The sequence below is a fragment of the Phascolarctos cinereus genome, unplaced genomic scaffold (assembly GCF_003287225.1).
Source record: "Phascolarctos cinereus isolate Bilbo 61053 unplaced genomic scaffold, phaCin_HiC Scaffold_9;HRSCAF=440, whole genome shotgun sequence".
NCBI classification, from domain to species: Eukaryota; Metazoa; Chordata; class Mammalia; order Diprotodontia; family Phascolarctidae; genus Phascolarctos; species Phascolarctos cinereus.
Genome location: NW_027556402.1, coordinates 33,541,845 through 33,557,201, shown reverse-complemented (window position 1 = coordinate 33,557,201; position 15,357 = coordinate 33,541,845). Strand labels below are relative to the sequence as shown.

Below are 15,357 nucleotides of genomic sequence, written 5' to 3'. Positions count from 1 at the left end.
GACACAAGGCAATTCCCTTAACTTTGTAAGCTTGCCAAAAGCTCCTACCAACTGTGTCAAGGTCGTCTGCTCTGAGAGAAGAATTTGTTTATGTTATTGAGTTCCTAAACAATTCATTTAGCTTACTGAGAAATTGCAACTTTATATAAATGATTTCTAATAATTGGCTTTTTCACCAAGACAAGTATAAATGTGGGAAAGAAAGGATGTTAAGTAAAATTTCTTATATATGTGAGTCCTAGTAAATCTTTATTGATTATTACACTTCTATGAAAATAATTAACTGTATCTGGCTTTAAGCCATAATCACTGAAACTTACTGCTTGAGGTAAAAGACTCTTAGAACTATAATTAACTTTGTTTTGAGTTGAATTTGGGTATGGTTGTCTCATTAAATCAGTATTTCCCATTTTCCCTATTATGATCCTTTAAGGAGGAATGTTTCTTACCATGTGCCAAAATTTTGTTCATCACACTATTAAACTTGTTAGTCAGACAAAAGTAATTTATTGTATGGATGATAAACTTTGCAGTTGTCCTACTGCCACCAAACTTTCCTTATTAATGCCCAAGTTTTAACAAGCTTTTCAGTCAACAAGCCTTTCAATCTCATAGATAATTACCCGAAAGGGTACAGAGGGTGTCACCCTTTGCTTACTTTGGGTGTATTGTTCTGCAGTCTGCAGGTATACCACCAAAATGTTACAAATTAATCAAGATTCCTTGATAATTTTTAATAAGTTTACATGACTTTTTACGATATTAATTACTTTTAGCTTGCCTAATAAATCACCACTAATCAATTATTTTAAGATGAAGTTAAACTACTAGGATAACAGATAGCTAAAACTCAATTCATTTCCCCTAATTTGTGGGCGATATTTTACATTTACTGAGAGCTGTTATTTTCTCCTGCCCACTGTTTGTGCTTTTTCTATCCATAAAACTGACAAAATACAAAATGAAATCCAATGAACTTGTTTGGGCTCCTTAAAATTCACCTGTTTTTATTATTGCAAAGAAGTCAGGAAAATTAACGATGCTTTATGACTTCCTAGCCTTTGATAGTTATTGATTTAAAAGATTGCTTTTTTACTATTCCATTACAAAAAGCTAAAAATGATACATTACATGGATGACATTTTATGTGCTCATCCCAATCCTGAAGTGTTGGAAGAAATCTTGTTAAAAATACAAAATTTGTTGCAAAGTCATGGGCTTCAAATAGCCCCAGAAAAATTCAAAAACTCCTCCATATCAATATTTAGGTCACCAGATACTTCAAGAAAAAATAGTTCTACATCCTCCAAAAATAGACCTACAAAAGTTGAAAACACTTAATGATTTTCAGAAACTTATAGGAGATATACAGTGGCTTCGGTCACAGATAGGCATTCCAAATTATGAATTGATACCTTTATATGATTGCCTTAGAGGTGATCCTCAATTAGATTCACCCGAATACTGACCCCTGAGGCAAACACACATTGTGTATATTCAGGAACAAGTAGTTGGCACACACAAACAGGATTGATAGGCATGAAAGTGTGGAGGCTTCTATATTTAACACCCAAATTCTCCAACAGCAGTGATACATCAGAAACAAAGGCTTTTAGAATGGGTATATTTACCATCTCAGCCAAAAAATACTTTAAGTAATTATATGGTCCTATAGGGGACTTAATACATAAAATTGACAACAGGTGTTTAACATTATGTGGCACACATCAAGTCATACACCTTCCATTTTCTCAACAAATGATTGAAACAGCAATACAAACAATGCCTAACTGGCAAGTGAATAATTTGAAAATTGTGTATGGAAAACCCTTTAAATATCATGCAATCTTTGAGAATTGGCCTTGGATACAACCCACACTTACAGCAGGTGAACCCGTACGGGATTAATGTCTTTACTAATGACACAAAGATGAATAAAGCCTCTATCTAGTGCCCTAAAAGAAAGGAGTTACATGTGATTGAAACACCCTTTATATCCACACAACAGAATGAATTATATGCTGTCTATTGTGCATTTCAAAAATATGAGGAGCCAATGAATATTATCTGAGATAGTAAATATGTTGAAGGAATTCTAAAACATCTAGAGACTGCTGTAATAAAAAATACTGGTAACAATATATGTCAGCTGCTTAATGCTATACAACTTATGATACAGAATAGGACAGAAAAATTTTGTTTTGCATGTTCGTTCCCACACTCTTGCCCAGGACCAATTTTTGAAGGTAATGATATTGTTGATAGGTCTTTAACAATGAATGTGGAAATAGCAAGGAATAGTCATAATAAGTTACATTTATCTGCTAGGTCTTTAAGAACTTTATATGGCATAACAAAATCACAAGCACGTGAAATTGTTAAGCACTGTGCTAATTGTGTGCCTTTTCAACCCCTTTCCATGTTGATGTCCATAACCCCAAGGTACTTACACCTAACACCTTATGGCAAATGGATGTTACTCATTATTCTCCTTTTGGAAGACAAAAATATGTTCATGTTTCTATTGATACTTATTCAGGCTTTATTTTTGCTACTGCTCAAGCGGTGAGGCTGTTCGCAATGTTGTTAATCATTTGCTTCATTGTTTTTCCTTCACTGGCCCACCCCAATGCTTAAAGACTGATAATGGTCCTGCATATATTTCGCAAGGTTTTAAAAAGTTTTGTACTGAGTTCTCTATTAGTCACACTACTGGCCTTCCCTATAATCCTCGTGGTCAGGCCATAGTTGAACGTGCCAATCGTACCTTGAAAATGGTGCTCCAAAAACAAAAAAGGGGGAGCTAAGGGATCCCCTTGGCATCAACTGAACACTGCATTCTACATTATAAATTATTTAAAATTCGATAGTTGTAACCTCTCTCCTGCAATGAAATATCTGGCAGGAAATGACAACAGTACTAGTGACACCACTAAATCAAACAGATTCCTTTCTCCTAAACATAATATGAAAGTTATGTGGAGAGACATTGACGGTGTCTGGCAGGGCCCAGGGCAAGTGTTAACCTGGGGGCAAGGGTTTGTTCTTATTTTCACAGGTGATGGAGAACTCTGGGTCAGAACAAGGATGTCCGCATTATCCATTCAGAAGGGACAAGGCAAGCAGAAGAGAAAACACAGGCCGGCCAGGAAATTGAAGGAGCCGAAAGAATAAGAAGAAGGCACTACAAGAACTTTTAACCAAGCTGTGCCTCTTGTCGTTATCGTCAGCAGGGATACAGAATACAGCAGCAGCAGAGACAGGAAATACAACACGATGGGCCTTTGTGACAAAACCACCATGGCCCAGACTAGTTACATGGGGAGAGACAATACCTGAGGTCATTCTGCAAGGAAATGCCTCCACAGGTTTTGGCAAGGAATTTCATTTCATATCACCTAAGAACCGGTCTCAACACACTGTAAAAATGAACTTTACTGGTGTGGCTTTGGTGCCCTATTTGTGTTACAAAAGGCAATGACACCAAAGACTCCACGTGTTTACAATTATTTAATGTCACCACCGTTTTGATGGGTATGTGTTTAATAACACGGCACCCCCTCCTTATACTGTTGTCTTTTTTCAATTTTATAAGGTCTTACACGGGCATCTTGGGGTCACAGTGTGTTAATGACACCTATCAGACGTCCAAGTAATTCAAAGCCATGCTATCATGTGACACCGATTAGCAAGAGCTTAGGGTATCCTCCTTGGTTATCTTGTCATACTTCAGAACGTCATTGTGTTGTGTTACAAAAGAATTTTATGTTACAATCCTGGCACAATTATACTAGGGAGAAAAACAATCATACTTGGGCTTTTGGCGGGTTTCCATTTCCTCAGTGGGTTTCCCTTCATGACAGAGGGGTTGAAAATCAGTTGTGGAAGGCGTGGGCAGCCTTAGGCCCATAATGAATTGAAATGGGAGCTTGTTTGACTGGTAATCATGCATTTATGTGGGGAAGAGCACAGAATGTTAATATAAGGCCGTGGATTCAGGGGAATATAATGTCACTTGTATTAATTGCAGGATGTCTGAATGTATAGGAACCAAGATTAGAGACCAAATTATTTTTGTTATTACACAACAAAAGTTTGCCTTGGTGCCTGTGAAAAGCAAAGATTGGTATGAGTCACGTTCTGATCATATTTTTGGAATAATAGACCAAAGTAATCAATTAGCAGTTGCTAGGAAAAAGAGATGTATTTCATGTGTAGCATTAGGAATTGTTTCACTTATAGCTATCATAACTGCTTATGTATCTTTATCTCAATCTATATCTATCGCAATAAATGAAATGGTTCAAGCTGATTTTATGAATCAATTAGCTCTCAATGTATCTAAAGGTTTTCAAACACAAAAGAGGATAGATGATGAATTTTACCATATGCTTGAGGGAATGAAGGAAACCATTATTGAAATAGGTGATGAATTGGATATTTTAGGATATAGAACACATTTGAAATGTGATTATAGGTATGAATTCATTTGCCTTACCAATGTTAAATACAATAAATCCCAATGGGATTGGCAAAGAATACGTAGGCATCTAAATGGGCTGTTTGGAAATTCTACTATTGCAGTGGATATTGATGACTTACACAAAATTGCTAAAGATATTGCAAGGGTGGCTGGTAAAGATTTGATGCCAGATAAAACTGCCCAACATATACTTGATTGGCTAGATGAACTCCCTAACCCTTTGTATAACCTTGGACATTGGCTTATGTCTCTATTGTCTTCTTTGTTGGCACTATGTTCGCTATTGCTGGCCATGCTGTGCTTTGGACCGTGTTTGCTCAGGTGCATAGCTAATCAGATAAAGGACTTTGGGACTGAGCTTCATATGCTACGTCTCCAACAAAAACAAAAAAGGGGGAACTGTTAGGGATCTGTAAGGATGTAGAGGGCCACAGGCTGTTCATGAGGTCTCACTGATGGGTGAAGGCCCCTTTCGGGTGCTGATCTTTGAGCAAAGGTCGCCTGGTTCAGTGCTCCATTCTATGGATCTGTAACAGTCTTTAACTCCGCTAGTTATTGTATGGTCATTAGCAGTCTATTCTGGGATTGGAGTCAGATAAGTGCACAGGACGTGCATGCACTGTCCTTGAGCACAGCATGGGCTATATGTCATTGTAACTATATAAGTAAGTGCTTTGCTTAAAATAAACGGAGTTGCTTCCATCTTGTCTCCCACCTCATCAATGCGCATTCGAGGTAGAAGGTTAAGCTGGTCTTATTCCTTCAAAGTTAGGATCCTGGCTCTAGTGGCGAGCTGAATTAGTTGTACACAACAGAATTGAAATGTATCATATACTTTCTTTAAATTAAAACATACATATATCTGTGTATGTATTATGTGTGTGTATATACATATATGCATATATATACATACACCCACATATTTCAAATGGAAGCAAATAAACTGTGATATGATAAGACAATGTTTCTTAACAGACTAAATTTATTTTTAAAAGCTGTATTTAAAAAAGTATCCATCTCCTTTGATACATAAAGCGAAAAAAGAAAGAAGTCAGGTATAGGCTTTCTGTGGAGTAAATATAACTTTAAAAGTCTTTCCAGAGTTTTATTGTAGTGCCGTCCAACTCCATCCAATGCCTAGCCTAGCTTCCTGGAAATAGATGATGGGAATCCTTGAAGGAATAGTCTTTTAAGCTCTTATTGCTTTTTTACCCAAGAAAATTGGGATTCCACTTAAAATTCATACTTCAGTTAAAAGTAATGAATTTATGCCTTTTATTGGTGTTCCAATCCAGGATAACCTATTTTCTACAAATTAAAAAATAACATTAATACCTTGCTACTACCCCAGGTAAATTGAATTGTGTCAGTGACATGTTAATCCCTTATTTTGGAAAAGCTTATTTATTCCAAGGTACTTAATTTCTGGTTTGTTTTAAACCCAGAAGAGATAACACACATGTCCCATCATAATTATATGAAAGTGAAATATCAGAGAAAGAGCCAGATGCTGATGGATCCACATGTACCTCCTGTCTCTTAGGAGCTCACATCAGAAGTACTGATCGAATGCTGAAATAGAAAATGTAAGACCATGTTAATATCTTATTTCTCTATCTTCTAATAAAGAGTAACTTAGTACCAGGTCATGATTAAAATTATTAAATTAAAATTTAAAAATTTAAAATTTCTAACTAATATGCACATAGATGGTGAATTTATTATTTTTTTAAATAAATGGTGGACCTGAAAGATCAACTGAAAAAGTCCAATAGGAAGCTTCAGAAGCCTGAGAGATGTAGGGGTCACTGAGGCCTGACGCCTTTTCTACTGGTCTCAAGATCTGTAACTAGCGATACATTTTAGATCCAAAACTAGGGCTGTTTCCACACATGTAAAGTGAAGGGTTTGGAACAGATGAGTCTAGAGGCTATCCCATAGCTAAATCTATCATCCCATGAGCCATTGCTCTCCAGGAAAATACAATGCATGGTTGCTGATGCTCTTGGCAAAGAAGAGAAACTGGAATACATCAGTACTCTTATAAAAATTGATTTCCTCTTCTCTCATTCAAATAAGAGATAATAGTCTCCTACATGAGATGACATTAAATGCAGGTGGAGTGTTGATATTCAAAATGGGAACCTTTGTCCCCAGAATTGCTGGCCTTTAGCTAGACTAGAAAGACCAGGCTCGGCCACTCTCCCACAGACTCAGTTTCCTCTTCTGTAAAACGAAGGGACTGGGAAAAGTTACTAAACTGTGCATACCATTTCTGCCAGTGATATCACTCGTAAGTCTACACCCCAAGGAAAGGAAAAGGTCCCTTGTGTACAAAAATGTTTATAGCAGCACTTTTTGTAGTAGCAAAGAATTGGAAGAGAAATTGGAGCTCATTAATCAGGGAATGGCTGAGCAAGTTATAGTATATGAATGTTATGGAATAGCATCATGATGTAAGAAACAATGAAAGGGGATAGTTTCAAAGAAACTTTGGGACACTTTTATGAATTGGCATATAGTGAAATGAGCAGAACCAAGAAAACAATTCCTGTAATAACAGCAATGTTGTTAAAAACAACTTTGAAAGACTTAAAAACTGTCATCAATACAATTCCAAGGAACTCATAATGAAACATGCCACCCACTTCCTGACAGAGAGGTGATAAACTCAGAGTACAAATGATTGAAACAAAATTTTTGGACGTGGCCAGTAGAAGAATTGATTTTGATTGACCCTACATATTTGTGGCCAGGATTTTGTTTTACTTTTCTTTTTCGATTTTGGGTGGGGAGATAACAAGGAGAAAAAGCAGATTTGAATTAATTTTTTAAAATGTAAATGAAATCCAAGTCATTCACCACTTGCATCCATGCTTATGTTAATTGTCCTAGGAATATCAGGGTATAACATCAATAATTCTCAGAGTTAGTATACTTATCAGAAGTTATCTCATAAGAGCATAGCTCAGAGACTTTAGACATCATCAAGGCCAACCCCATCACTCTACAGAGAAAGAAAGTGATGCCCAGAGACATAAAGTGACTTGCCAATCATGAAGTCACATGATTGGTAAGGGGTAGGACCGACATCTGAACCCAGATCATTTGACTCTACAGCATCTTTTCTACTACACTGAATCCAGGTGACATCATCAAAGTGAGCTCCAATTTTGTGAAAGAAATAGGACTTAATAGACCCAAAGAATGAAAAAAAGTACAAAATACCAAGGAAAATATATGTTCATCTGGGATGATGTAATATTAATCTTATAAGTATTTTTATTTTGTGGAAGGCTCAAATGGAAAAAATATCATATGTACAAGATGATCAGATTTATAAATATATTATACCAATTGCACTTTTTTGGTATGACCAACATACAAAACACATACCTCTCTCCTTTGCGGAGTAGATCAAATCCTTCGTTGATTTTGTCAAAAGGTAAAACATGGGTTATTAACTGATCCAAGTCAAATTTCTTTGCCATAAAATCAGACACTAGTTTTGGGATGTCATCTCTGCTTTTCCAGCCTTAAAAAAAATTAAGTATCAGTATATTTATATTTATATATTTCATATATTTATATGATTTTTAAAGATCAGTCAGTAAACAAACATTTATTAAGCACTTACTATGTGTCAGGCATGGGAGGGGGAAAGCACAAAGGAATGCAATGAGTCTCTGCACAAAGACTTCACATGTCCAAGGACCTTCAGGTCCTTCAGTCCTTCAGAGTGGCTTGGCTAAGTAAGACTTATAGAATTAAATAGGTAAGAACTGCACAGGATAAGGGGCAGCTAGGTGGCACAGAGGACAGAGCACCGGCCCTGGATTCAGGAGGACCTGAGTTTAAATCTGGCCTCAGACACATAACACTTACTAGCTGTGTGACCCTGGGCAAGTCACTTAATCCTAATTGTGCCCCCCCAAAAAAAAAAGAATGAAAAAAAAAAGAACTGCACAGGATGAGAATGTGTGTATGTGTGCATGTGGGGAGAGGTAGTTGCCATCTGTACTGGTTTCATACCCAAATGAGTGGAACTAACAATCTATTGAATATTTAAATATATTTCCCTTTAGACTTAAATGTGATAACCTTTATTTTGTATGATATCTTTTTGAATAAAAAAATCTAATGACATTCTTGAAGTATACAAAATTTCTTTTTGGCAAGAAAAGGGTAAAGTGGAGAGGACCATACTGTCCTTTACCAACTAACAAAAGTTTTATTCCATCCAAGAAACTTCACTCTCTACTGATTATGTCCTTTTGGAGCTTAGGAAATAGAAATAACAGCTCATATTTGTATCAATCTTTATAATGTACAAAATGCTTATAGTAAAACAACTTGGTAACATATTTAGTGATTACTCCCCTTTATGCAGCCACCCCCATTTCGTGATCTGGTAGGTAACACTGGCCTCCTAAGTGTTCCTCCCAAGAGGCACTCCATCTGGGTGTTTTCCACTGGCCTTTCCCCATGCCAGGGGTAATCTCCCTCATCCTATCTGCTTCCTGATTTCTCTGGCTGCCTTAATTTCCAGCAAAGATCTCATATTCTATTGAGTAGTCTTTCCTGATTCTTCTTCATATTGTGCTTAATGCTAGTTCCTTTCCGCTATTGATTAGCTCTAATTTATTCAGCATACATGGTGACCTCTTTGAGTAGACACTATCCTTTGCCTTTTTTTTTTTTGGTGCCCTCAGCTCTCAGTACAGTGCCTGGCATGTACTAGGCACTTAATAAGGTTATTCGTTGACTGAATGATTGCACAAGTATTTTAATGCTGAGAAAACTAAGGTTCAGGAAAGATAAGTTCCTTGCCCTGTCGTGAAACTAGACAATGGCAGAATTAGGACTCTATCCTATATCTCTTAAATGGCACCAGACTCTTATGAACTGACATTATTTTGGGGATTTTGTCTCCAGTTTCCTTTTTTGTGTAGTGCTTTATATAATGCATTATAATTTACAAAGTGCTCTACTTAAACTTTGATCTTTACAATAATCTTGTAAGTTAGGGCAATATCAACACCATTTAGTAGAGATGAAAATTAGCTTTTTCTTTTCTCCCCCATCCATATCAGATAACAGAGACTACAACTCAATCTCTCCTTCCCATGATTGCTGGAGAGGAATTCTTCCCTGAATTTCTTGTAGCTCTTTTAGAAAGGATTCCTGGATAATTTGAACAACTCATTTTAGCTACGGAGAGAAGTGGGGGAGAATAAGTATTTATACAGTGTCCACTATATGCTAGGCATTGTGCTAAGTGCTTTTTACAAATGCTATCTCATTTGATCCTTAACAATAACCCTGTGAGGTATGACCTATTGGGATCCTCATTTTATAGTTGAGGAAACTGAGGCAAATACAAGTTAAGTGATTTATCCAGGGTCATAGAGTTAGTAAGTATCTAAGGCCGTATTTGAACTCAGGTCTTCATTTCCAGGCCCAGTGCTTTAATTCACTGTGCCACCAGCTAACCTAAAAGGTGGGAAAATATAAGAATAATTGAGGAGAAAGTAGGATACTACCCTAAGCCTTGAAATTAAGTAAGAAGTGCAAATAAGATGAGGAGAGATATTGCCTGGATGCTAAAGGAGAGAGAAGGCAAACAGTAACAACTGACCATAAGCCTACCTAGGGGTTGAAAGCAGAGACCCACCCATGAAACAGAAGAACAAAGAATTCTTCTCTCTGTTACAATTCACCAGAGCCTTCTTACGTGAAGTTTGGCACTGAGGAAACTGTGTAAAAATGAAAACTTAAGAATAATGGAAGGATCAGTTTTCTGAGATGTTAAGTTAAATTTTAAGACTTTTTGTGTAATCCAACGTTATAGAGTCGGTCCCCTAGGAAAGGAGACCAGTGCCATCTGCTGGAAGACAACAGACCTGCCAAACTATAGAAGGTAATGAGCTAATAGAATGAAAACTAAGCACTAGGGACTGTGAGCCAATGATCAAATGACCATTACCTGCTGGAAGCTTAGGAGAGCTGCAGCAGGAAAGACAGGAACTGGAAACATTGATAGGAAGGAGTCACTGGTGATACTGGCTGAGTTTAGAACTACACAGATCTCCTAAGGGAGAAGGTTACTTCACTTTGGTTTTATTCTTTAGACTCAAATGCAAGTCCTTAAATTTTCATTGATTTGTTAAAAACAAAATATTAATGTTTGAAGCTTGTAAGCCTATGTGCCTGTAAGGGGTAGCTGGTGACTACCCTTTGGGCCTCTCATATACTAAATTTCCCCGATCATCAAGGTGGGGATTTGAGTCACAGAGGTCCCTGAAGTATATAACCAGGACTCTTATGTCTAGGGAAACTGACACATGTTGAATTTGTATGTTTCTCAAGGGTAGGGATGCCATAAATGCCTCACTTAACAACATACTGAACTCAGAGAATGTCAGAGCCTCAATAATGACAGGTAACTAGGGAGTAGAGTTAGTTGAATTTTCATGTATCTTACTTTCCCTTTTCTCCCATTTTATCATTTATTTCTAATAGTATAGATTATTATTTTTTTTGCATGTAAACTGTTTTCTATGTGTGTTACAAAGCGTTGCCTGGAATTATAGAATTTTTAGAGTTAAAACAGAATGAAGACGTCATCTCTCTCATTTTACAAAGAAACTGGGGTCTCTTAGGGGTTGAAGATGAAAATGACTCGACTAATTATTAGAAAAGCAAGAACTGGGACCAAAATCTTCTCAAAACAAGTCCAGTGCTGCATCCCCTACATCATGCTGCCTCTCTGAGATTCAAGTGTGGGTTACTACCCACACTGATAGAAATTAATTAATAGAAATATTTAATTAATAGAAATAGAGAATGTAGGAGAGGTGGTACATTTGATGGGGAAGATAATGTGACATAAGTACTTTTAAAATGGTACTGAATAGTGATCTGGATTTACAATATGGCCTGTTCCATGTTAAATGACACCTCCTGTCAGTCCCACCACACCTTCAGCAGCAGCAAAGTAAAGCTCAGCCTGTTCTGATTTATGAGGGACAACAGAATAGACAAGTGAGAAAAATGCTGATCTCCGAGACAGGAGACTGGTTTTGAACACAGGACCTGTTCTTTATAAAAACAATAGGCAAGTTGCTTAACCTCTGTGAGCTGTAGTTGTGTCATTTTTAAAAAGAGAATACAATTCTTATTAGTTATCTCATGGGCTGGTTGTAAGGAACCTTGTAACTTTTAAACACTGTATAAATGGGAGTTACTATTGTGAAGGTCAACTCATCTCCCTTAGGATGCATCTACAGGCTTCTGTAATTTCTTATTTACTCTAATTCAGGAACTAAAAGTGCTGCTTAGCAGTCTAGGAAATGTGTGTGCATGGCCCTATAGACATTGCACAGAATGATAGAGCAAGCCAGAACTTCCAGCCATGAGCATAAATGTAATTGCATATTATGGCCCTGTAAGGAATGATTAATATGAAGATTATAGGGAATCATGTTAGGACTTACATGAACTAAAGCAAAATAAGCAACAAGAAAACCGTATACAATGATCACAATGCAAATGAAAAGAACACCTCCCACCCCACCCCAAATATACACATACAAAATGAAATGCTTTATAATTAAAATGCCTAAGCTTGGTTCCAAAAGAGAGGTGAGAAAACACAGCTCTCCTTCCTCTTTGTAGAGGACCATGGGTATTGAGGCAGCTAGATGGTTCAGTGGATAGGGTCCTGGGCCTGGAGTCAGAAAGAAGTGAGTTCAAATCCAGCCTTAGATGCTTACTAGCTGTATGACTCCGGGCAAGTCACTTAATTTGTTTGCCGTAATCTCTTGGGGAAGGAAATGTCAAACCACTCCGGTATCTTTGCCAAGAAAACCCCTAGGACCATAGGGTCATGAAGAGTTGGACAGAACTGAACAACGCGAGTGTAGAACATCTCCTATAGTGTCAGACTTGGTTAATATGTTGATTTAGTGAACCTCCCAACCCCCTTTCTTTTTTCTTTTTCACTATGGGAGAAAGATCTCTGGCTATGGGCTGGTAGGGATATACTTGGTTGTGAAACTGAGGCAAAAGAAGTCAATAAAAATTAACATGAACATTATTTATAGCCACAAAAAATGCCCTCTAGGAAAATATTTCTAAGGACTAACTCAGAATGAACTAAACCTTTTGAGAACTTGAGTTAGAAGTGATGGTATTGAGATAGCAACCAGTGTAAGATCTAGCTATTTCTTTTTCCTTTTTGATATCCTCTTCATACTTCTCTTTTAGTCTTCTAACTATCATTCAATTTCCTTTTTTTGTCAGTGACATGCTTCTTAAAATATTATGAGATCACAGAATGTATAGAAAGTCTCAGAATGTCAAGCTTCTTCCATTTACGTGCCAACATTCTCTTCATTCTAATGATGTCTCTATGTCTGTGACCCCTCTTCTAATTTGGGAGTTCCCTGCTCAGGACCACTATTTATAAAGAGGCAATGCATCCACACTCATTTCTCTCCTGACTCTATGGATTACCCCTTACCTCTGAACCTCCCTGTTCTCCAGTTCTCTTTTATATGTTATCGTTCCCCATTAGAATATAAGTTCCTTGAGAGAAGGGACTACCTTCCGTTCCTTTTCCCTTTCCCTTCCCCTTTCCTTTTCTATTGAAATTCCCAGTGCTCAGTTCAGTTCAGATACATGTCTGAATGAATACCTCCCATTTCTTGACCACATACCTCCAAAAACACATCCTTTCCAGGTTCGTCCAGTGAACAGCAGCATGGGATCATAGGTGAGCATTTTAGATGATGGAGGAACTCCTACGACCACACTGGTCCCATAACTCATATGACAGGAAGCCAGGGCATCAACCTGATGTGGAAATGAAGGAGAAAATGTGCTTCTTATAGTATCTATCAGAATAGAAAGAGGTCTGTGCCTTGCTCCATTGCCACCAATTAGCACAGGCTCCCAAATTAATGTATCAACAAGCTTCTTTTCAGAACTTACTATTTGCCAGATGCTGGGCTAAATAATGAGTACATCAAACATGAAATGGTTCCTGCCTTTCCAGGTCCTGTCTTCAAGGTGTGTGTATGGGGTGGGGGTGAGGGGAGAATGGAGATGGGGAGGGACACATTTGCTTCTAAGTATACAAAATCTGGAAAGTCAGTAATTTGAGATAACTTGGGTGTTGGGGTAGGGAAAAGGTGCTAAGAGCTAGGGGAACCAGGAAACGTTACATGAAAAATGTTGCATTTCAGCTGAGATTTGAGGGAAACTTGCATTTCTTCGAGGCAGGTGCAAGGAGGGTACCTGTTCCAGGTATGAGGAATCATCTGTTAAAAATTGAAGCATGCTCTCACGTATTTACATAACTTTGATTTCTTGTGTCATGAAACCCATTTTGAATATTGTAAAGATCCTGTAGTTCTTGCTCTTCCTGCTGCAGACATTTTCCCCCTGAAGGCAGGAGACAGAAGGTAGAGTCATAGTATTGTAGATTGAGAGCTAGAAAAGGCCTTAGGATCATTCGAGAATAAGCTCCTCACTTTACAGATGAAGAGACTGAGGTTCAGAGAGGTAAGCAGCTCTCCCAAAGTCCCAAGGTAGCATGTGGTAGAGCCAGGATTTAAAATCAAGTCTGGTGGGCCAAAGTTCAGCTCTTTTTCTATATCACCAGACTGGGATTTTTTAACTTTTTCACAATTGTTCACCAGTGCCACTAACCACACCACCTAAGATGAACCAACAGTAAAACAATACTGAAACTCTTTGAGCAATTCTTTTGTTTGATTTTTCATGCAAGATTTAAAAAGAAACCACATGTACACTTAGAGAGGAAACTTCTTGCTTCCCATAAAGAAACTGAGACTAGTGTAGATCATTTCTTTCTTTCTTTCTTTCTTTCTTTCTTTCTTTCTTTCTTTCTTTCTTTGGTCTATGCAACGGGGTTAAGTGATTTGCCCAGGGTCACACAGCTAATAAGTGTTGTGGATTTGAGACTGGATTTGAACTCAGATTCTCCTGAATCCAGGGCTGATGCTGTATCCACTGCACAACCTAGCTTCCCCTAGATCATTTCTAAGTATTAGTTCCTTTTCCCTTCCTTCCTTCCTTCCTTCCTTCCTTCCTTCCTTCCTTCCTCCCTCCCATCCTTCCTCCTTTTCTTCTTTTCTTCCTTCCTTCCTTCTTTCTTTCTTCCTTCCTCCCTTCTTCCCTCCCTCACTTCTTCTTCTCCTCCTCCTCCTTCTCTTTCTCCTCCTCCTCCTCCTCCTCCTCCTCCTCCTCCTCCTCCTTCTTCTTCTTCTTCTTCTCCTTCTCCTTCCTCTTCTCCTTCTTCTTCTCCTTCTTCTCCTTCTTCTTCTTCTTCTTCTTCTTCTTCTTCTTCTTCTTCTTCTCCTTCTCCTCCTTCTCCTTCCTCTTCTCCTTCCTCTTCTCCTTCTCCTTCCTCTTCTCCTTCCTCTTCTCCTTCCTCTTCTCCTCCTCCTCCTCCTTCTTCTTCTTCTTCTTCTCTTCTTCTTCTTCTTCTTCTTCTTCTTCTTCTTCTTCTTCTTCTTCTTCTTCTTCTTCTTCTTCTTCTTCTTCTTCTCTGTCTCTGTCTTTCTCTCTGTCTCTCTCCATGTATTTGCCAAAACTAGGTTACGGATCTCAGTAATACCATTCTTTTCAATGCTCACTAGGGACTATGCAGAAGTTGTTTAGAGTTGTTTTGAATGCTAATAATACCTAGTGCAAACATATTACTAATGTAAAAGCTTAATTAAGCATCAGTTGCCCTCACAATAAATCTAAATGGAATTAGGTAAGAGGTGAAGCAAAGTCCATCAATGACAGACAATCATTATTAATTAGGAGTTACTTATGCCTAGGTCACTGAACAGCATCAA

General features: G+C 37.8%; 1 protein-coding gene across 1 annotated transcript in view; it reads right to left on the bottom strand.

Moving 5' to 3' along the window:
* Positions 1-5,447: 5,447 nt before the first annotated feature.
* LOC110209846 (all-trans-retinol dehydrogenase [NAD(+)] ADH7-like) overlaps positions 5,448-15,357 on the bottom strand; it is a 29,121-nt gene continuing 19,211 nt past the window's right edge. Inside the window, exons 7-9 of the mRNA XM_020988572.2 lie at positions 13,204-13,339; positions 7,880-8,018; positions 5,448-6,055 (exon numbers count right to left, since the gene is read on the bottom strand). Coding sequence (XP_020844231.1) covers positions 6,031-6,055; positions 7,880-8,018; positions 13,204-13,339 — 300 coding nt within the window. The 3' untranslated portion in view covers positions 5,448-6,030. The remainder of the gene's footprint in view (positions 6,056-7,879; positions 8,019-13,203; positions 13,340-15,357) is intronic.